General features: G+C 44.0%; 1 protein-coding gene across 1 annotated transcript in view; it reads right to left on the bottom strand.

Moving 5' to 3' along the window:
* Fam120a (family with sequence similarity 120 member A) overlaps nt 1-13,936 on the bottom strand; it is a 103,288-nt gene extending 89,352 nt beyond the window's left edge. The window contains exon 1 of the mRNA XM_076837261.2: nt 13,414-13,936. Coding sequence (XP_076693376.2) covers nt 13,414-13,887 — 474 coding nt within the window. The 5' untranslated portion in view covers nt 13,888-13,936. The remainder of the gene's footprint in view (nt 1-13,413) is intronic.
* Between the last annotated feature and the right edge of the window lie 9,667 nt (nt 13,937-23,603).

Genomic DNA, 23,603 nt, shown 5'->3' with positions numbered 1-23,603 from the left:
TAAAGATTAATAAGATACAATCTTCTATTAGAGACGGAAATCCAGTAGAACCTTATTAAAGGAAAATGGTACATGGAGCTCTTCACAGTCACCTCCTCTCCCCAGCCTACAGAATGCTCATTCAGAACATTCAATTTCAGATTGACATTCAAAAGCAAAGTGCATAAACCATTAATAATTCACTACAACTCTAATTTGCAAATGATTAACAATATCTTAACCCTCCCCAAAGTACACAGAGCATGAAACAAATAGCTGACTATGAGACCTAATGTCCTGAAACAAAAGATAAAGGAGCAACTCCCAAGAAGGGAGGCATCCAACCTACAGCAAAGGCAGGAGCAGGTCCATTCTCCTGAGTCTCCAAGAAGCGTGGAAATGTCTGGGCTCCAGCTCAGACTCCATACCAAACCTGCCAGATAACCTGCACAATTCCCAAGGTAAAACCTGATAGCTCTTCAAGGATCCTTCAACTTCTAGAATTCTCATACACCCCTCCACCTGTTAAAATTCATTATGCCTTATCTGAAAAATGCAAACTCAACAGGACATTAAAAACCACAAGAAGGGGCTGAGGCTGTAGCTCAGTGGCAGAGCACTTGCCTAGTATGTGTGAGGCACTGGGTTTGATCCTTACATCACATATAAATAAACAAATAAAGGTGTTCTGTCCACCTACAACTACAAAAATTAAAAAAAAACCCACAGGGGTAAGGCTGGGGTGTAGCTCATGGTAAAGCACATTCAGCAAGTGCCAGGTTCTGAGTTCAATCCTCAGCACCAAAAACAAAACAAAAAACCCCACAAGGATAACAGCTTAACCTTCTCAATGGGTGAATAATGGAAGTTTGCTTCAGCAATTACTCAATTAAGGAGGAAAAAAGATGTACGGAAGAAAACCACAAAAAACATGAAGCGAAAAGTTAAATGTTGACAACCCAGAGATGGTGGGGACAAGACAACTCCCTGCATTTGTCAAAACTCAAACAACTGTTCATCACAAAGAATGAAACCTGTATGCAAATTAAAAACAAATCAACCATGATGTGGGAGGGGAGTGCCGGAGAGGAACACAGACTGACCAGTGCATCGAGCTGCGTGGTACAGAAGTGAAGCAACCTCACTGAGGAAGCCCGAAGGCTAGACAAACACCGCCTCTGCTTGGCAAGGTCTCCCCCCAGGGCCCTGTTAATGATTTTGAAACTGCTTTGTAAGAACACCTGGACAGATGCAAAGGGTACCTGGCAGAGGAAGAGGGTACAGATAAGCCGAGGCAGAGGCCACACCGGGCCAGCCTGGAGATGTTGGGGAGGGGCACTCACCGTGGAGCTGCCGGAGGCCCTGGTGACACACAGACCTCCCTGAGCCCAGCACAGTTGCCAAGAAACAGACACACCTGAGGCATCTTGTAGGGCCAAGGCAAGGAAAAGCCCCCAAACCAAAGGACAGGGAGTGTCCCAGAACCAACCTTATAATGCAAGCAACAGGGTGGACAACGTGACTGATCACAGCCCCAAATAAACTGCTTCCGACTGATATGCTGATGAGATAAACGAGGGGGAAAGAAGACACAAATGTTCCCCATAGAGGAATCCAAATAATCCCTTCCAGAACAGAAGCTGATTAATCCTGCCGGCCTCCACCCCCACTGTATGTGGGCCTGACTCGCCTGACTCCAAAGGAGGGTGCCACAAATAAGCCACAGGGAAAACGCGCACCAGACCAGAGAGAGCACTCCAACCAGCTGATCCTGTTGCGTCAAGAAATGACCGCACTCCTGGGTTATTCTACCCCCAAACTCCTCAAAGGGACAAGACGGGGTCTTACTAAATTGCTGAGGCTGGAACCTGTGATCCTCCTGCCTCAGCCTCCCCGGTCACTGGGATTACACGGGCTCCTCACCAAGCCCAGCTGTAAATCAGACTTTGATCTAAGCCGCCTCACTACTGGAAAGCCCAGGTCAACACTGAGACCATCTGTGCATTAGAAGTGCTCAAGATCAAGGAGGCCAAACTCCTGTCCACATTCCAAGGAACACTCCAGTCCAGATGGGGGAGGGAGGAGCAGCCAGGGTCCCACTCAGGGCTCCAGCCTGGGACAGCCCACAGCCTCTCCTCCACCCTCTCCGGGAAAGGATAAGTACCCTTAGCACTAAAAAGTCAAAGCTGCGGCAAAATCCCATTTGGGGACCCAAGGAAGTACTTTATATTTAGTTTAAGATAATAATTTTATGCTATTTTAAATTACCATAGAATTCTGGGTGACTCTTTTTAATCAATAGTTTTAATGTCATTATTTTAAAAAGACAGAACCATCAAAACTCCAATTTTACAAGGAACAAAGGCTAAAAAGTTCCCAACCTTACTTGGCAAGTGTTAATTATTTGTCAATTCTTAAAAAGTGACAATGGGGACAGTCCTGCACAAGTAACACTCTCACTGTTGCTGACTCCTGATCCCCAGGGAAGACACTTGGACAATGAGGTGTCCACTGCCAACTTCAGTAACACTTTCTGTACTTCCACTTCTTCATCTGCAAAAATAATAGCATTCCTCCCCCTCGCAGAGTAGGTCCACAGCACATGTCAACAGCTCGGCATCCTTCTGAGTACTGAACACTAGATACATGTCAGTTACTATCTTTTAAGGAAGCTACATAAAACAGGTTTCTGGATACTTTTCACTAGGGCTTGTCATAGAGTTTTTTGACACAAAGAAACAATGCCCTATGTGGCTTTTCCTCAGAATAATTTTACACTAGCTCCAAGAATAAAATGACATATCCTCCAGCCAGCTGCCTGAGCTAGGAGATATAAATTAACCCGATCTTATTGCTTACAAAAACAAAAAAACAAAAAACAAACCAGGCTTTGACCTTTAGTCAACCGAACTCTAATCAACAGGTGGTAAAATTTAACTCTCAGGCTTCTGTTCTCTACTGTGATCCAACTCATGAATGAGAACAGAAAAGTCAATTCCAATCTGATGGGAGATGCTTGGGTTGACTCTCTTTAAAAGGGCAATTTACTGTTAGGATACATGTGGCGGTCTCTCCCCTCAGGAAATCTCAAATCAGGGCTGCACAATCACAACTTGCAGATCTTCTTCATTCCATAAGAACTGAATGCAGTGAGCTCTGAAGCAAAGAAAAGCATTTCTCTTAAAACAAGAGCATGATGCATGCAAAGACACTTCACTTCGATAGTGACCAAAACCCCAAGACACCACCTCACTCTCAGGGTGGCTACTACCCCAAAACTTAATTTAAAAACAGGTGATAAGAAGTGTTGGTGAGCATGTGGAGAAATGGAACTCTTGGGCACCAAGGTGGGAAAGTAACAGCTGTGCCGCTACTGTGGCAAATGACATGGTCGAGTTTCATGAGGTAAACAGAATCAACCTAGGATCCTGCAATTCCACTTCCAGGTTGAAAGCCTGTCTCAACTGCACACCCACGTCCACAGCAGCACTGATCAACAATCATGGAAAAGTGGAAGTGACCCAAATGTCTGTCCACACATGAATGGATAAGCAGACCGTGGCTCTCCATGCAACGGAATATTACTCACCCTTTAAAAAAAAGGAATTCTGAAGCGTGCTACAACATGGAAAAAACCTTGAAGATACTACAAAAGGTATATAAGCCAGTCATAAAAGGACAAAAACTATGTGATCTCATTACATTAAGTTCCTAGCACAGCCCAGCTCAGAGTCAGAGGGTAACATGATGGCTGCCGAAGCTGGGAGACAGGATAGGGGCTGTTGCTTAATGGGGATGAAGTTCGAGTTCAAGAAGATGGAAAAGATGTGGGGTGACGGCAGTCTGGATGGTGACGTGGTAATGTCTGTACAACACTATGAATGTGCCTGATCTCACTTAACTGAATGATTAAAAATGGCTAAAATGGTACATTTTATATTATGTATATTTTACTATCATTTTAAAAAATAATAAGGGATGGGCTGGGGATGTGGCTCAAGTGGTAGCGCGCTCGCCTGGCATGCGTGCGGCCCGGGTTCGATTCTCAGCACCACATACAAACAAAGATGTTGTGTCTGCCGATAATAACTGAATAAAATATTAAAATTCTCTCTCTCTCTCTCTCTCTCTCACTCTCTCTTTAAAAAAAAAAAAATAATAATAATAATAAGGGTATTTTGCTATGTCTTCCGGTCTTCTCAGAAAGCTTAGCTTCTCAAATATAACTTGGCTCTAAGACATAACCTCCTACTTATCAAAAGATACAAGTTTTGGGCTGGGATTGTGGCTCAGCGGTAGAGCACTCATCTAGCACGTGCGAGGCCCTGGATTCGATTCTCAGCACCACATAAAAATAAATAAATAAAATAAAGATATTGTGTCCAACTACAACTAAAAGAAATATAAACATTTAAAAATACGTAAGTTTTATTTTCCCTTTGGATAATGACAACTTGCATGCATGTAATAGATTGTGTGTCCCAGCCTGGATAAAAGAGTGACATTTTTTTCCTTTCTAGATTGCTTGTGGTATGACTGCAGTCTGGTTCAATGCTTGTTCAACAATAAAAATGTTTCCTTTCCCTTCTTAAAAAAAAAAAAAAAATAGGAGAGCAAATGTCATAAAAGAAATGCAAATTAAATTTTATAAACTTTAAAAATTAAAAAAATGAATTCTTATATTTATAATCTATTTAAAATAGCCTGCTATATTAATCTCCTGATGACTCAGCTACATCATAGTGAGATTATTCTTGTTAAGATTTCATTCCAAGCTGCATATGGTAGTGCACGCCAACAGTCCCAGCTACTCAGGGAGGCTGAGGCAGGAGGACGGCTTGAGCCTGGGCGTTTGAGACCTGCCTAGGCAACATAGTAAGACACTGTCTCAAAAGACTAATAATAATAATACAAATAAAATTTAATACAAAATGTCAAAATTTAATTTCCAGAATTCAGGAAAAAGGAACATCAGATTGATAATATTGACTAAAAATGTCATCGACCAGTTCAGTGAGGCTCTCGGTGGAGATAGAAGACAATCCACGCTCTTCAGATCTGTGAGGTCAACCCTCCAGCTCTGAACCCTCCAGCTACTGCCCCAACTATAACTGCTAAAATGCCAGTAACAAGGTAAACCCACTGTCCCCAAAGGCTAATTTATTCCTGAGACAACTAAGAAATGCCTAATGACTGGAGTGCTAAAGTGCTACTTCTGAGCTGCAGATCCTTCAGTACTAGACCCTAGACTTATCTCTACTTGCTGTGACAACTCCACCCTCAACAGCACCTCAGAAGCAGGATATCAAGAGAAGCAGCAGCAGTTGACCCAAGCAGTCATTCCCTTATGCCTTCCACAGGCCTCCTAAGAAGGATAAAAGGCTTATCAAAGACAAAAACCTCCGCACCAGGTGGCCAAGCTGGGAACTCTGAAATCAGCTCTGACTCTGGCCTTGAAATCCTCCGCTTCCTGCCACCACAGTGCCCTGTGTGAGGGACTACAGTGACTTCGGAGGCATGCATTCACCACACACTGTTTAACACCTGTTACAGGTCAGGTATTGTTCTAAGTGGACAACAGGCAAGGTCTGCTTAGAACTTCCTTCCTTGGGTAAACATACAAATAGTCAAAACTGAAATAAATGATGAGCTATATAAGAAATTCAGAGAATTTAAGAATATTTTTATCTAAACTCTGATTCACTATTTTATTTAGAAATTTTCGTCTATAAATACATTAAATAGTCCAGTAGTTCAAATTCTAAAATATCTCTTCTTCACATTACATGGTATTTGACATGTACTCCTATGGCTGACTGCTGAGGCTGGGATATATAGTGTGTGTTAATTAGTCTCTTTCTATTAGCATAAATTTCAGAAAATTAAAATGAAGAGCATGTGGGTCTAAAAGTAATTTAGGAATAGGATGCACATATGTATGTATTTTAATTAAGTTGGCCAGGCATAGTGGCACATGCCTACAATTCCAGAGGCTCTAGAGGCTGAGACAGGAGGATCTCAAGTAAAGCCAGCCTCAGCAATGTAGCAAGGCCCTAATCAACTTATCAAGATCCTGTCTCAAAATAAAAAAATAAAAAGGGCTGGGATGTGGCTCAGTGGTTAAGCACATCTGGGTTCAATCCCTGGTACAAAAAAAAGTTGTACTTTTTGTTTCCTGATATACTTGGAAATATCTATTTCAAACAGTTAAATGGCTTTCTGAAGACCCCAGACTTGGAGTTCTTTGACTTGCCCATACCAGGATTTCCTTGCCTTGGCACTGCTGATATTTGGGGCCAGATAATTCTTTGAGGGGGGAGTATTCTATGAATTGCAAAATGCTTAGCAGCACCCTGGCCTCTACCCAATGCCTACAGTTAACAGCCCTGACTCCCCAGCTCTAATAAGCAAAAATGCCACCGGACACTGCCAAGTCTCATCTGTCAACCTCAGTTTCGAACCATTCATAATCTTCACTGTTTATTGTTTTATGGTATCAGAGAAAGTTCTAAACATTAACATGCAGAAATGATTTAAATGCCACTCCCCCTCACCACGCCACACCACGCCCCACCATGCCCCTGCTGGCAGCAGTCTTCCTGGAGGTGTCCCTCTTCCTGCTTGGTTCACTCACTCATGCCGAGGCAGTAACAGGCGCTTGAAAATTTACTGAAAGAAGAATTAATCATCTCAAAATGGTCTGGCTACATAATGGACACAGCAAATACTCCGATAGAGATGATGCCTACATGAACACGCTGGAGAGCCGCTGGAGAGCCCCCGTGGGGTGGGACACAATCCCTTGCCTGAGGCAGCTTACAGTTTAGTGGGCGAGGAAAGCAAAGCAAGCAGGAGGTCACCGAGTACGGGACCCCCATTGCACAGACACTGTGTGTGCGGTTCTGGCACACCCTGCCCCAAATCAGGAGGGACTTCATGAGGGAAGCTGACGTTTGAGATGGGCTAATAGTGAGTCAGGTTGTGACAAACCAAAGTTGAGTAGTAGTTAGAAACCAGGAAATGGCATAAGCAGAGCTTGGAATATTCTTGAGGAAATGGTGAGCAGTTGGGTTGAAAGCATTTAAAAAGTAGAGAAATTATGAAACATGAAGCAATGGGTTCCAGTTACAGGTGTCTGCATGCCTCAACAAGAGCTGGGCCTCCCTGGAAATGCAGGCGACCGCTCTGCAAGGCTGCTCTGGTGAGTCCACGTGCTGGGGATGTTGGAAATGAGGTAGAGCACAAGTGTGGAGACTGGAGCGGCATGGCACAACGTGACCTTACTACAGGACCACAGAATGGGGCTGAACTGGCAGAGGACTCTGGGGTAGCAGGGCTTACTCCAGTGTGAATGGTCACCAGGCTCAAACCAGTCAGGGCTGAAAGTGAAACCAGAGAGTGGGAGGAGGAACAAACAGGACAGCAGGGAAGGCCAGGGTGGGGACTAGAGGAGCCACAGGTGTGCTGATGGGACAAGATGTGATCTTGTGAAAGCAGGTGCTGGAGACTGGAGTGGCCTGGGAGCTGTCAGATACTGAATAAGGCGTGGACAGGGTCCACCCCCCAAAAAGGGGAGCTGGCGACTGAGAAGGAAGAGTGGACAACAGGGAGGGGCGAGGACTGTAGCATTCAAAGTCATTTTCAGCAACCCAAGGAAACACGAAAGAGCTCTGATCCTTGAAAAGGATTCAAGGAGGCAAGTAAAACAGACAGCGAGCTTCAGGGGTCTAACTTCAAACTTTAAAACAAAAAAAAAAGGAAGAGATCTAGACAAGAATGGTAACTGCTGATAAAGATCAGATGGTTCAAGAACTGCATGGCTTGGTACTTTTTAAATGGGATAATCTCAAATAAAGTCCAGATTTATGGCTTTCTTAAAAAAAAAATCTGAAGATCTGACAATGTGGACTCACAGTCCCATATGGCTTTCAAAATGTGTGTACCATCTGTGAGGGCTGAACAAATTATGGAACACTACACAGGCATTAAAAAGAATGAATTCTCTATAGAAACGGAAAGAGGTCTTACACCGTGATTACGTTAATGTTAAAACTTAGAACCACATTGTAATAACAGATAACATATCGAATGACAGAGCACCTATAGCTTATGCAGTCCCTGTGAAAACTGTGTAGAGATTCTTTCAAAAGGTTAAAACACAGGACCGTGGATGTATCCCAGGGGGGTAGAGAAGTGCCCAGTAAGTGTGAGGCCCTGACTTCGGCCTCCAGCATTGAAGGGGTGGGGGACAAACACAGAATTACCATACAACCCAGCAATTCCATTTGAGTACATACCTAAAAGAATTAAAAGCAGGGACACTCAAACAGATAATTTTTATACTTTGCTCTTAGAAGCATTATTCATTATTAACAAGTCAAAAAGTGGGAGAAACTCAAATATTAATAAATAAGCAAATGGAAAAACACAATGTGTAATATACACAATGGATTATTATTTAGTGCAAAGAAGATGGAATTATAACACATGCTACAACATGACTGAACCCTTAAGACAGTCAGCCATCTAAGCGAATTTAACTACAGCCATGTGCCAAATAACAACATTTCAAGGTCAGGCTGCATAAATAACCATGGTTCCATGATTATTATAGGGGTGAAAATTTCTTGTCATCTAGCAGTTTCACTGTATCTTCTCTATGTTTAGGTACATAAACACGACTGTGTTACAGCTGCCTACAGTATACTCTCTACAAGTTTGTAGCTTAGAAGCAGGACGTTTACCATACAACCTACAGGCTGCACCCTCTAAGTATCCAGGAAATCACATTCATCAGAATATTTCTCTGTCATTAAGCAACATGTTACTACAGTCACAAAACTGATACACCGGAGAAAAATACCCATTTTTAAGTGATGACTGATTTGAGTTATAACATGATCAATTTTGAACACTAAGTATTTCCTGGTCAACTAAAGATCCTTAAGAATAAAAATTATAGTCAATTCTCAGGGTCTACTGTTGGGTGATTTCTTCTACATAGAAACCCTGCTGCTCCTTTTATAACTGGAAAAAGAACATGGGCGTTTTGCTATCCCAACTGACACAGGGCAAACTGCAGGTAGGCACGCCCCAAAGTACTCTCACAATGAAACTGAACTTGGACTTTAGCACTGCACTTCCCTCTTGAAGGGGTGATCAATGGCTTGTCCACAAATGTCATTGAATCAGCAGATCCTATTTCTCTGCATGTAAAATGGGGTAGGGAGGCACTGAGGCCTAAATGACCTAGCAAGTGTGAGGAAGGACCTAGCAAGCACCTGGTCAGATACCAGTTACTTCCACAAGGACGAGAGATCATCATCTCTAGAAACAAACATGTTATTATGCTAACCACGAAAAATCTGAAAGCATGGTCTAATCTCACATTCTTTCACTGACTTAAAACATGAACACCATTTTACATAAGAACTAAGTTACACATCAAAGAATTGATTTAACAAAATTCCAATAGAAGCAAATTCAAGGTACAATCTGAAGGACTTCATGATATACTCTCCCATCTCTACCACCAGTCTTATAGAAGAAAGATTTACAAAAATTTTGGTGATTTAATGCCACCAAGATTTAAAAATAAACATCAGTCATTCACTGAAGTTTCAAAGGTTATGATGACTCACGGCGCACAAGAGGAAATACTCTCAGATTTAAGCTAAAGCCAAGTTCAAATTAGGCTGTTCAATGTTCTAAACAAAACTAGTTCAAGTAAAGGTGAACTTTTAATGGCCAAAGAAATACAATTATAACTGTACAAAAAAGTACAGTTTTTACTCCATCAAAGAAACATTCGGTCCCTGCACAGTGATGCACACCTGTAATCCCAGCAACTCAGGAGGCTGAGACAGGAAGATCACAAGTTTTAGATCAGCCTGGGCAACTTAGCAAGATCTTGTCTCCAAATGTGAAAAGAGCTAGGGATGTAGCTCAGAGGCAGAGCATCACTGGGTTCCTTCTCCACATGGAAAACAAACAAGCACACTACTGCCTGAAAAAGGAGTTCTCTGAGCAAGGATAACAGGAAATTATACCTTTCTGTCCATTCATAAAACATCAGAAGACCAACAAGATGGTAAATTTTTGTATGAGAAATGCCCTTTCCAACAGTTAAGTGTTCCTATCAATTCTTTTACCAGTGTTTAACCTTCTTTTTAAAAAACCGTCATTATCACACACTAAAATTTTTATTTATTTTTGATGTACAATTCTTATGTTAAAACACATTACCACCACCACCTCCAGCAAACAGAACAGTTCCACTAACCCAAGAAGCTCACTTCTGCTGTTCACGTGTCCACACCTCCCCCTCTCTACTCCTGATGCCAGTGAGTGGCCCCCAATATTATGATTTATCTTCACAAGAATGTCATGTAAAGAGAACCACTCATTTGAACCTGGCTTCCTATACTCAGCCTAAAACCCCTGAAAAGATTCTTGTTTAAGTTGATACACATATCAGTAGTACCTTCCTTTTAATTACTAAGTAGTACCCTACAGAATGGATCTAGTTTGTTGTACACACTTACTAAACAATATTCTGATTGTTCCAGTTTGGGAGTGGGATTGCTGGGTCACACAAAAATTCTTAATCTCATAAGAAACCATCAAACTATTTTCTAGAGAAATGGTGTCATTTTGTATTACCACCAGCAAGTAGGTATAGATTCCAGATGCTCAGCATTCTTGCTAGCACTTGGTTTTGCCAGCTTTTTATTTTTCCCTTTCTAATAGGCATACAGGGATATCTCATCATGGTTTAAGATTTCTAACCATTTTAGTGGTATCTTAAAAATAACAGTGTACACTGCCTCACTCCTTAAACAGACAACACTGAAGATACAGTTTTCTAACTCACTCAAATCATCACTGTAGAATAAACATTGCACTACCCTCAGGGACTACTGAAGTACATACATAGGGCTGGTTTTCTTTTTCTAAAATAGCCCCAGAATTATGTCTGCTTTTTATAGCTTTTAAAATCTTCTCCCTTGTCACTGCTTGCTATTAATGGTGCTCCTGCCTCTGGCAGACTTTCCTCTTCACCCTCTTCTCAAGCTGAGTCGAGAAAATAGATAACCGAGCTTGTTAAATTACATCTAAAAAGGAGAGGGCAGTCTGGAAGTGAGAGAGCTTAAAGGGTTCTTCAGTGAAGAAAGAGAAGGATATTTTTTCCTGTTATTATACCTGAACTTCCTGACAACCCACTTGCTTGCTGAGAAATTTCTAGGAGGCAAATTTATTAAGCATCTTTTTAAAAAGGTGAGGTTGCAAGGGAAGGGACCATCAGGTAGTGAAGTCATGACAATATTAATCTGTGCAATTAACACTATGCTGTGATTCTGTGTCAGGAATCAACAGCTCATCTAAAATAAAACCTAGACAAAATTACTCTGCAACCAGAAATCTAAGCAAAAGATCATCTTAAATGCGGTTTAAATCCAGTTTCCAAATAGATCAAAATTCTGATCAAGTCTTAGGTGTATGAGGCATTTAAAGGGACACAAAGATAAAGAGAATTTACAGTTAAAAACGAATCTGATAGTTCTTTCAAAAGATACAGCAACCCTATATATACAGAACGATTCTAAGCCAAAGTAGTATTTTTAGTGTTCCCTTAAAAGTCACTGACTAGTTAAGGCCACAGCCTGTAATATCACCAAAAGCAAATGAGTAAAGCTCCTGCTGTCTCCTAAGTGGTGTCTCCCAACTCTGAAGACAGAACTATGAACACTTAGACGCTCCACTGGAGGTGGATCACGGAAAAGAAATGGCACCACTTTCCCTCTCCCAGAGCCCAGGCTGCCTCTGAGAAAATGTGAGCAGCACACACTGTCTCTCACCCGAACTTCCTGAGGAATGGCAGGCAGAGTATCTGCCAGGCTCATGGGCCAATCACCACTGCTCCAGCCGCTTCTATCTACAGCCTTAAAACCATTTCACCAATGGGATTGCAACTGGTGAAACTGCAACAGGATCCTGGGTGGGACTTCCGCTATCATTTTAGGCTTAACTACCACCATCTCATCACAGCCAGTGGGGGCAATCAGGAAGAGGGAGAATTTCACAAACTTTGAACTCGGGCACAGTTTCAAGAGAAATAGAAAGGACAAGTTGGAAGACAGTGGAGCAAGTGCTAAAAAAACCGATACCATACCCCCCCCCAAAAAAAAACTGTTTTAAGGAAAAAGCAAGCCAAGCGATCAAAACTTTAAGTTCATGATCATTTATGTACTTATTTTGCTAGTTAATTGTGGGTCCTCACGTTCCTCTGGCCCAGTTTTGGCCTCACAACCCTCTGCCACAGGAACAGCAGAAGGCTGACAATGTGGAGCTCTGATTACCCACCAGTCAGGGCACTGCTGAAGGTCACTGAACACTTAACTATGCACCAGAAACAGAAATCCTCCAAGTTCAGGCCTGTAATTGCCTGATCCCCAAACCTTCACCTCTAATTCTGAACTCCTTCTGCATCAGATACATAAAACTGAACGAGTTTAAAAACAGTCTGTCACAAAACTGACAGCAATCTTATCCTGTCAAGTTTTACAACTCCTGGGACTCAAATGCAAAAATAAATAAATAAATAAACCCACCACCACAGACACAGACACTCTCCAGAGGCACACTCCATCTTCAAAGGCACGGGGGCAGCGTTCGGCACTCTGAATTAGAGGCCAATGCGCGGGCCTTACACAAGTTTCGCCTCCCATAGCTATGGAGGCAGCACTGCCATTTCCAACTGCTTCTCCCCATGGCCCTGGCGATGCCCCCACTATTACTGCTCATCCTTCAGGCTTCCAGCATAAACCTGTTGCTAGGAAAGGAAGGACTAAAACCGAAGAATGCATGGACTCATAGACTGTTCAAATCAAACGCGAGTGAGTAGCCTGTCCGCCTCCAAAAGGAAAGGAAACACTAAGGACATGAGTATCGACACCACCAATGCCCGTTCTGGAGCAGGGCTCTCACCGACGCTCAGTATCCCCAGTCGTCGGTGAGGCCCGAGCAGGCCAGCGAGGAGGGACGGCTGCGGGCGGACTTGAACAGTGCGCGGCCCGAACTGCCGGACATCCATCTGGCGCCTGGGGGCTGGCTCCAGGCACGCTCTCCCGAGTCCCCCGCGCGCCACTTTGGCGACACGCTGCGCCCGCGAGAGAGGCCTGGGACACGGAGGGAAGGCGGTGCGGCCTACTACCCAGTCCTTGCAAAGAGGGAGGACCACCCCAGGCCCAGTCCAGGCTTTCCCTGGACTCTGGCCCAGTCCGGCCCCTGGTCCGAGTGACCCAAGGCCCAGCCCTGACCCTGGGCACCAAGGACCCCAGGCGGAGGGTCCTCGGCCCCCCTAGACCCTGGCCCACCCTGGCCCACCCGGGGCCCCCAGGCCCGAGGACCCCCGGCCTCGCGGCCCGGCCGCACCTTGACGTGGAAGCGGATGAGCGCCAGGCGGATGCAGTGGGCCATGCAGACGGGCGGCAGGAACCAGACCTTGGGCGGCGGCGTGCCCTTGTTCTGGACATGGCTGACGATCTGCTGCGCCGTCTGGCGCTCGTTGCCCTGCCGCTTGACCCACTCGTGCAGCCGGGCCTTCTCGAGCGCGCCGTTGAAGAAGACGAAGAGCTCGATGTTGCCGCCGAAGCAGGCCTTGGCCAGCGCCGCCAGGTAGCCGAGCATGTGGTTCCACTGGCCGCCGCTGACCCAGTCGGTGTAGAAGCCGCCGTACAGGCGGTGCAGGCAGTTGTCGGCGTCCACCAGCAGGCGCAGCGGGGTCTGCGGGGGCCGCTGCCGCCCGCCGCCCACCAGGCTGCCCCGGGCCAGCTTCTGCAGCTCCACCGGCACCACGGCGCTCGGGCAGTGCTTCTCGATGTAGTCCTGGAAGCCCTGCACGCCCATGGCGGCGGCGGGGCGGGCGCGCGCGGGCGGCGGGGCCGGCGGCGGCGGGGCGGGGGGCGGCGGGGCCGTGGCGGGCCGGCGCGGGCGGCCTCTAGGGCGGGCTGGGGCGGGCCGGGGGCGCGCTCACGGCCGCCGCGGCCGCCATGTGCTGCCGCCTCCCAGGGCCATGTCTGGGGAGGGACCTGCCGCCGCCGCGCTGCGAGGCCGAGGCGAGGCTGGGCCGGGCGGGGCGGCGCTGACGTCGGGCCCGCCCGCGCGGACGCCGGCGGGGCGGAAGAGGCGGCGCCGGACGCGGCCGGCTCCCGGGGCGGCGGCGGCCGAGGAGGAGGAGCGGGAGGCGCGGCCTCGCTTCCCGGGCCTCGGGGGCCGCGGGCGGGCGGGCTGAGGAGGCGCCCGGGCCGAGCAGGCCGCGTCCCGGGGACCCGGGCCGCCCCGCCCCGCCCGCGCTGGCCCTGAGGGCCCGAGAAGCGAGGCCGCGCCTCCTGCGCCCCGCGCTCCTCCTCCTCGGCCGCCGCCGGCGCCGCCCGCGGGGCTCGGGCGCTGGGAGGCCGGGCGGCGGCAGCAAGATGGCGGCGGCGCTGCGCGGCCGGGCCCGGCCGTGGGGCAGGTGTGCGGGAGCCGCGGGGCGCGCCGCTCGGCACAGGCGCACAGCGGGAGCCCCGGAGGGACGCCCCGAGCGCGCAGGTCCGCGCCGGCCGTGCGCGGCCGCTGTCACCCGCGCCTCCAGAGGGGGCGCCGCGCGCCCGCGGAGGCACTGCACCTGCGCTGCCGAGCGACGTCGGTGCCGCGGGACCCGGGTGCGCAGGGACCGCTGCTGCGGCGAGGCTGGGACCTGCGTGCGTGGGACCGCCACCACAGGTTCAAAGAGACGAAGGCCTTTGATAATCTTCCCAGGCGCCTGAGGTGGCTTTCGGCTTACCTTCACCTCTCCCTCTGCTTTTTTCTGGAGAGACCTGGGGGGAGGCGGGATGCACCTGACGCGCAGGTGACCCGTACCAGCGCCGGCCTCCACCCTGCGCGCCAGGGCAGGCAGAGGCCAGCCGCACCTTGATTTCTGTGCTTACCCCAAACTCATGCAGCCACTATGGTATGTATGGAAGTCAAATGCGCTTGGTGTTCTAACTAGTTCTCTTTCACTTCACCTGCCACTCATGCACAAAATGGTGATGAGTTACATGTTATTTTTTTAAAATCTATTTAAAGCCATGTTAAATAAAAACGCCCAGAGCAGTCAGCAAGATTGACCAGCTGTTGTAACCACTCTTGTTATTTTCGTTAGTAGCACTGCGTTTCATATATTTATTCCTTGTTTTGTTTTTTTTTTGTTTGTTTGTTTGTTTGTTTTTTACGTTGCTGGGCCTGGACCCCACGTGCTAGGCCAGCACTCTACCACTGATCTACATACCCATCCTATTTTTATTTCTTTAAAATATTACTTCTTTTGATTTTTAAAAATTGTCTTAGTGCCATTATCTGGGATTCTGGAAACTATTTTCACCTTCAGACAGTGTAAAATGCTAAGATTCTGGAGATAGACCACCAAATCTGTCTCATCTTAACTCTGTGCTCTCTAAAAGCCTTGAGAGTGCAGTTTTTATCATCTGTAGAATAAGGATACTCAAAGGTCTTACTTCCCAGTTTATACAAATACTCAATAAATGTTGGGTTTTATACCCACTATTTCAATATACTATAATTGTGTAGACTTTATGCTTGAGAACATGGACCATTTATTTTACTATTTGAAAGTTTAGAATGTTCATAAATTATGCTTACTTTTCCTATTTAACTGTTGACCTTTATTTTTAAAAAAATTTAGTAGCATTATTAATGGCTGACAAAACATTTTAGATACACTATGTAAAATTTAGGGGTTGGGTGATATTTACATTTTCTAAATCTCAAAATGAAAGAAAATATATTTAAAGTTGAATAAAACGTCACATCTGCTTGGGTTTATAATAGAACAACTAATGATTGGGGATTTTCATTTCCATCCATTTAATCTTTGGAAATCATAAGAGAAACTTTAAAATTCAGGAAGAGATTGCCATAACAGTGAGGGGGGGGAAGAAAAATGCTAAAAAATACATGGGGATGCTTCACAAAAATTATGTTTTGAAAACTCAGAAAAAAGTGATAATTAATAGACAGAGCCAACCCAGGATGTTCAGAAATTATCACTATGTGGCAAACCAAGGAGATATTCTTTCAGCTTTTCCTTCATTTTCACTAGTTGGTTTCTTTCAGTCAATTCATCTATAACCCAAAGCAGGAAACTATTGTTTTAATTGCTCAATTCTTTCCAAACCAATGTGTTTTATAGTAGAATGATATCTTAAATTTCTATTCCACTAAGTTGAGTCCTATATTTACCAGCAATAACAGATGAGTTTTCACTTTTTCAAGTAAGATGACAGAGACCTGGCTCCTACCAGGTCTTGTCGTAGGATAGGGGAACTGGACTGGGACTAAGCTTAAATTCTGTGACCAGGGAAAAGAGTAATCCATGCTTGGGATTTGAATGCCTTAATGTTTCCTAGACCCAGGCCTAATCTGTTAATTGATTCTCATCTTATTTTACCTGGAAGAGCACAGGCTTATCTCTACAGTCTGAGGATTTTGATGTTTGATGGGTTTTATACTCTAAAATTAGAAAGTTTTTTTTTTTTTTTTTTTTTTGTCTTTAGTTGTGTGGATTAAGAATCCTATTCTCACAGGGCGCTTGTAATCCCAGCGTTTGGGGAGGCTGAGATAGGAGGATTGCAAGTTCAAAGCCAGCCTCAGCAATGGTGAGGCACTAAGCAACTCAGTGAGACCCTGTCTCTAAAGAAAATACAAAACAGGGCCGGGGATATAGCTCAGTGGTCAAGTGCCCCTGAGTACCAAAAAAAAAAAAAAAGGTCTTATTCTCCACATAGATGTGAATTCATTTACCCTTTCAACTATAAATTTTTAAAGGAAAATAAATTTATAAGCCAACATGAACGTGTAAGCCGATTTCTATAAAATCACATTTCTGGCACTCATGAAGAATATAGTGTTCAAATGCTTAGCTGACATGCATTTTATATAATCAGCTGTTGACCATCTTAACGGAAGGGTCACTGTGTTCCCTTGATCATTACAATTGCCTCATCCCTTCTGTCTACAACTGTGGGGTTACTGTTTGTGTTCTCTTTCCAAATTCCCACTACCACAATATATATATATACCTCAAATGCATTGGGAATTCCCAGAAGCCTCTTGCACACTTCTTGGCATCTAAGACATCTTCGTCCCCACATCTCTCTTTACTGCATCCCAGCATCCAACTCTTTACTGCCACCCCAGTGCACCCCTGACTTGAATTGCTATGGACCAGGCTGGAAATGGAAGGGAAAAAGAAGTTACTGGCTCCACACTAGAACAAGGATCCTGATATGAAAGATCTTCTGAATCAGTGGGTCTCTTACTTTCTTCCCACAAATGAAGGACGATGTCCAAAAGAGTATGTTGCTATCCTGAGAAAACCCATGGCTCCATTTTCCTCCTAGTTCCCATACTAGAGTGTAAACAAAGGAGAGTGACTCATATCATAGCCCTAAATTGTTTGCAAACTTTGGAACTACTTCATCAGAAATGGAAGATCAGTAACTAATCAGACTTCTTTTCCAGTATATCAGTAGTTCAGAAGAATGGCTGGTCTTTAGGATCCCCTCAGTACTGTGATTTACCAGCATTAGGTAGGTGAGCTACCTGGAGGCAGTGACTAGTCAACATTCAGACTCTCTAGAGTGAATGCATTTCATATTCCAAATAATTGATGTATAAATTACCTTTTCTTTTCAGATTTCCAGAAGCTGTAATGTCAGTAACAAAGTATCTCAAAACAAAACAATATCCACCCTAATGATCTTTCCCAAGTATGCAGAGGCATTGAAGTAGCAAGAAAACATTAGTAGCCAAATCTGTAGGTCCTGTCCATCATGCCAGGGAAAAACCTCAATTCATCACTCCTGAGCTTCTGGTTCTGGTTTCAGAGTTCTTTCCAGAGTGGAAGTATTTCTTGGGTCATACAAGGCCATCAAGAAGCAGAAGAAAGGGGCTGGGTGCCGTACACACCTGTAATCCCAGCGGCTCAGGAGGCTGAAGCAGGAGGATCCTGGGTTCAAAGCCAACCTCAGCAAAAGCAAGGTGCTAAGCAATTCAGTGAGACCCTGTCTCTAAATAAAACACAAAATAGGGCTGGGGATGTGGCTCAAGGGTTGAGTGCCCTGAGTCCAATTCCTAGTACCAAAAAGAAGAAGAAGAAGAAAGATGTGAAGGAACAGGACAGTTAGTAGTGCTTTGGCATTTCTCAGTACTGCCACCACAAGCAGTATTGAGTGTCATTTCACTCTTCAAAGATGGAAGGGCCTTTACCCACCTACTCATTGCACAGATCTGAATATGGAAGTTGAGAGGGGAAAGTGCCATGTCCAGTCAGTGAGGTCAATAACAAAACAACAACTCGCTCGCTGAGCACCTGCTATATGTAGGCCAGCTACTGGGATTATGGACATAGAGAAATTGGTCTATTTTTCAGGCAGCTCAGCCTAGCACAGGAGACAGCTGCATAAACAGATCACAGTGTACTCAGGGGTCTCAGATTCAGGAACACAGTCATCCTGGGATTAGTGGAAACTCCCTGATTGGGGAGAAAGTTCTACCTCAAGTGCAAATAGCCTCAGTGTGGTGCTATACCCTGAGCCTAGGAAAGCCCAGTGCTGGGAAAGAGGAGACAGTCCTGGCTCCCTTCTGTTCACAACTGCCTCCACCTAAACCTCTGCAGCTACAGTTTGTGGTGCAGAGAGAACTGGCCCAGTCTGGGAGCTGAGAGCCTGGGGCATCCATCTACCACGTCAGTGTAGTCAGGAGTAAGGATTTCAGCACAGTTATTTGTGAGGTCATCATATACAAAGGCACCTCCAGTTTGTTAAACTAGGAAACACAATAAAATGTTTAAAGATCAAAATTTCTATGTCACTAATACATTGACTAAACTTATCCTGACATTTTTCTTGAGGAACACTGTCCAATTTTTTCTTATGGTGGAAATTATTTGTACTAATTTTGTAACCACTAACCCTATGTGCCTAGAACAACTGAAAAACTAAATTTTTACATTGAACTTAAATAACCTCATGAATCTAATGGCTACCATATTGGAAGATCTTAATTCCTAAGGGCCCTTACACCAGTTGACCCCATATTAGATTATGTTAGTGTTCATTAGTTTGCTCAATAAATTAGTCATACTTCGTTATAACCTTATTTGTGCAGTGTTTTATGCTTCATAAATTACTTTCCTTCCAAAATCTCCTCTACTCTCTTATTAGATGGCTGCCAACTTCTATAAATGTGGAAATTTTAAGGCTTACCCCCTACATTTTAAATTCAGCCTAAATAACTATTTATATCACATCACTCGAAAAGTTCTTACCACCTGGGATATATTCTACCGGATATCTCTTCAGTTTTTCAATAATCTTAAGGATACCTTGCTTGTACCAGACACAACTGTCAATTTATTGCCTGGTCAGTACTGTGCAGTTACTATTTCTTGAGATCTGGGTAGGTCTGTGAGTGCAGACTAGGCTGAATTACCATAACAGCAGATGTCTCTCACAGGTTTGAACTTGTAGTCAGACAGCCAAATTAACTGAAAAGACCATGTAAACCCCTACCTTGAGATATAAAATTCCATGTTACTATAACAGTATTTTGCTTTTAGGTCATAGGCAGCAAAAATTACTCTCCCTAATATAAACAAAAAGTAACTTATTACAAAGATTAAGAACTCAAAAGTCAATCTATGAAAGTGGGAGAACCCTTATTAGAAAGGGGTGGGAACTAGTAGATGTAATACAGCCCAGGTGCTAACAACAGGGAACTGCAGTCTTTTCTTATCCTGTAGTCACGTGCTCAATATTCAAAGTCATAGAAAAAGTAAAATGGGCCAAACATCTCTTTGGCTTGGCAGTGAAAAGCCAAAGCTTCTTTGGCTTTAATATGAAGAAGCAGATACTTGGAATGACAATCTCACCAGAACTGTGTACAACTTCAGAGAAAAATCTGGGTACTTTTAGCTGAACATACATGATAAGCCTCTTATGTACCCTGTCCTTAGAAGATACAGAAATCATAAAGCTATGCCTTCTAAGTCTTAAGCCACTGATTAGAAACTGATTGATTGCCAAGTCACTTGTCTAAAGAACTATCCTATTTTGATTTGATTCATTTTCCCTTTCCCCCCATTTATTTAACACTACAAATACACCTACCTACACCAAGAAATCAATATCTACATTTTTTTAAATTTTAGAGCCTCAGTAATCTCAGCCCCAATTTTTTTAAGTTGTTGATGGACCTTTATTTTATTTATTTATACGTGGTACTTAAAATCAAACTCAGGACCTTACACATGCTAGGAAAGTGTGCCACCGCTAAGCCACAGCCACAGCCCAGCCCCAGCCCCAGCCCCAGCCCCAGCCCAATATCTACATCTTATCACAAAGATTCTCATAAGATTATGGATAGCCTTACTGCTAGGAAAATACTACAACATTTCTATCTCAAATCTTGAAGTCCTGGGCTAAATAGGATTCCTATTTATTAGTTATTCCATTAAGTAGATGCTTATTAAGTATTCATACTTCTCACATTTGTAAGGTCCTATACTAGGACTCAGAATTTTTTTATTTTTCCTACCAGAAGCTCAGTCTACTTTAAGAAGATAAAAACATATGCATATATAACTTACATTGCCAAGAAAGGTATTAATGCCTGTGGAAAGACTAGAGAATATACCTTAGGAGATCATATGAAATTAATTTTAAGAAAATTTTATTTTAAGATTAATGTAGATGGAAACTTCTGCTTTTCACTTCCAGCCAAGATGTAGTAACAGGTACTGGGTCACCCTTCCACCGGAAACAAGTAAAAAAGGTAGACAAAATATATGAGACATTTGACCATCAGCCAATGCAGAACAGAGATTCTTGAAAGATTAGGGAAAAAAAGATGAAGTCACAATTGACTCACTGCCTGGAGAAAGTTTCCAGGCCATGATGTGAGAGATGGGAAATGAGGCAGATCCTGGCAGTCTACCTGAGTTGAGAGTTGGGCAGCATCACTGGAATTCAGAGAGCAGGAAAGGGGAATGGTGTACAGAAAGAGGACACTGGGGACCTGCAGAGATCCCTCCTTCAGTGTTCAGTAAGGACTGATCAGTGCATGCACACAAGGAAGCTGCACACAACAAAACAAAAAATACAGAGTATAGTGCCTGAAACTACCACAAGGCCAAAAGTATTGCCTATTCCCAGAAGATTGGAGAATCACATCATTCAAAAGTTAACAGTACCAAAAAGAATCTTCTTTCAGTAATGAGATAAATTAACCCGAGACAAGATTCAGCTGCAGGCCTGCCTAACAAAGATTGACAATATATAAAAAATATACAGCACCTGACAAGATAAAACAATGTCTGTTATCCAATCAAAAATTACCAGACACTCAGAGAAACTGGAAATCAACTCTTCATGAAAATTGTTCATTTCCTATTGCTTTTTAAATGTAGTAGCTTTAAATGATACATTATTGCACAGATCTGGAGGCCACAAGTCTACACTGAGTGATCAGTGCTGTGTTTCTTCTGTGAGTTCCCCAAGAGAATGTTTTCCAGCTTCTGGAAGTTTCTCACATTCCGTGACTAGTGGTCCCACATCACTCTGGTCTCTCTCTCATAACTCTTCCTGCCTCTTATAAGGATCCTTGTAAGGCCCCATTTAATGTCCCCATGTCAAGATCCCTCAATCACATATGTAGAATCCCTTTTGCCCTATAATATTTTTAGGTTCAGAGGATTACAGTATGGACATCTTGGGGTGCATAGTATTCTGCTTACCAGGAGGAGAAAAAATGATGGAATTAGACACAGACATTGACAGCAGTTTTTGTGATTATATTCCATATGTTCAAGAAATTAGAGGAAATATTGAACATAGTAAGTGGGTGGTTGAATGGACTGAAAAAGTCATTTTCAAATTTGATGAAAATCATAAACCCGCAGATTTGAGAACCTACACGAACCCATGTGAAATAACTGTGAAGAAAACCACGCCAAAGCACAACATAATGAAATTTTTAAAGCAGTGAAAATGAGACAATGATTATAGAAAACCCTGCCCAGAATGCATATTATGTACAGAGAAACAAGGATAGGAGTGACAGCGCATTTCTCACAGAAATAATACCAGCCAGGAGAATAATGGAGCAACCTCCAGGCAACCAAGAACTATTTATATAAGGAAAAAAAATTGTGAAGGCAAAAGAAGGACCTTTTTAAACAGAAAAGGTAGAAGACTCTCCAATGTAAAAAAATGTTAAATGACGGGTGGTCGTGGCAGTTGTGTATACATCCTGGGTTTCTTGGCTGCTGGGTCAGTCCTGCCTACAGGTGGGGCAGCTGGGTTGAGTGCCCTATGAGAAGAAGGCTCATTGCACACGTGGAAGGCCCTCACCTACTTTTTATACTCCGAGGGGTAGGGAATGAGTGAGCATGGTGAAATATTTTTCTGAAATCACATCACAGAACACACAGGTTCTTTTCCCGTGCAGATGGCCACCTTCACAGTGTGTCCTCTCATGGTGAGAAGAGAGAGAATACATTGGTGTCTCTTACATGGACACTAATCTAGTCATATCACAAGAGACCCAAGTTCATCCCCTACCCCCAACTTACATCGAGTCCGAGCCCTTTCCCTGGGGAAGGTGGTAATGATACTTTACTCCATGACCCTCATGTGAATCTATTTTCCAACTAAATATGAAGATGAATAAAGAGAACTTGGACCGTTATCCAAGCACCAGGGACCATGGCACTGGTTTGGATCATTACTCTGCACACAAACTAGAAAAGTATACGGGACTTTAAGCTGTTCTTCCTTACTTAAATCAAATGATCATGGCCATTATACTTGTTTTCCACCCCTTGACTTGTGGCAGGAGATGGCTTAAGTAAGAAAATGTTAAGTGACATTATTTAACGGCAGAAAGGAAAATGACACCAGATGGAAATCTGGGCCTATCCAAATGAAAGAAGAGAACCAGAAATGATAACTACCCATCTAGATTAAAATTTCTTATTATTTAAAAGTCTTTAGGAGATCTTTGTTCTATAAATCAGCTATTTAGTAGGCTAAGGGAGGAGGATTGCAAATTTGAGACAATCCTGGGCAACTTAGATCCTATCTCAAAATAAAGGGCTGGGGATGTAGTTCAGTGGTAGACTGCTTGCCTAGCATGCACAAGGTCCTGGGGTTCATCCCCATTACTGCCAGGGTCAGGGATCATTGTTTATCAATTGTTTATCAAAAGTTTAAAGCAAAATAATGACCATGCATTTTAGCTTGGGCTGCTATAACAACATAACCATGGACCCGGTGACTTAGACAATAAAGATATATTTCTCACATTCTGGAGTCTGGCAGCCTGAGATCATGGTGCCAGCATGGTCAAATTCACATGAAAGTTCTTTTCCTGTGCAGATGGCCACCTGCACACTGTGTCTCTCATTATGGGAAGAGAAAGAATACACTGGTGTCTCTTACATGGACACTAATCCTGTCTTATTAAGGTCTTACCCTTGTGATCTCATTTAACCTTATTAACCTCCTTACAGGCTCTATTTT

This window comes from Callospermophilus lateralis, chromosome 17, assembly GCF_048772815.1.
Source record: "Callospermophilus lateralis isolate mCalLat2 chromosome 17, mCalLat2.hap1, whole genome shotgun sequence".
NCBI classification, from domain to species: Eukaryota; Metazoa; Chordata; class Mammalia; order Rodentia; family Sciuridae; genus Callospermophilus; species Callospermophilus lateralis.
This window is presented reverse-complemented; position numbering and strand designations above follow the sequence as displayed.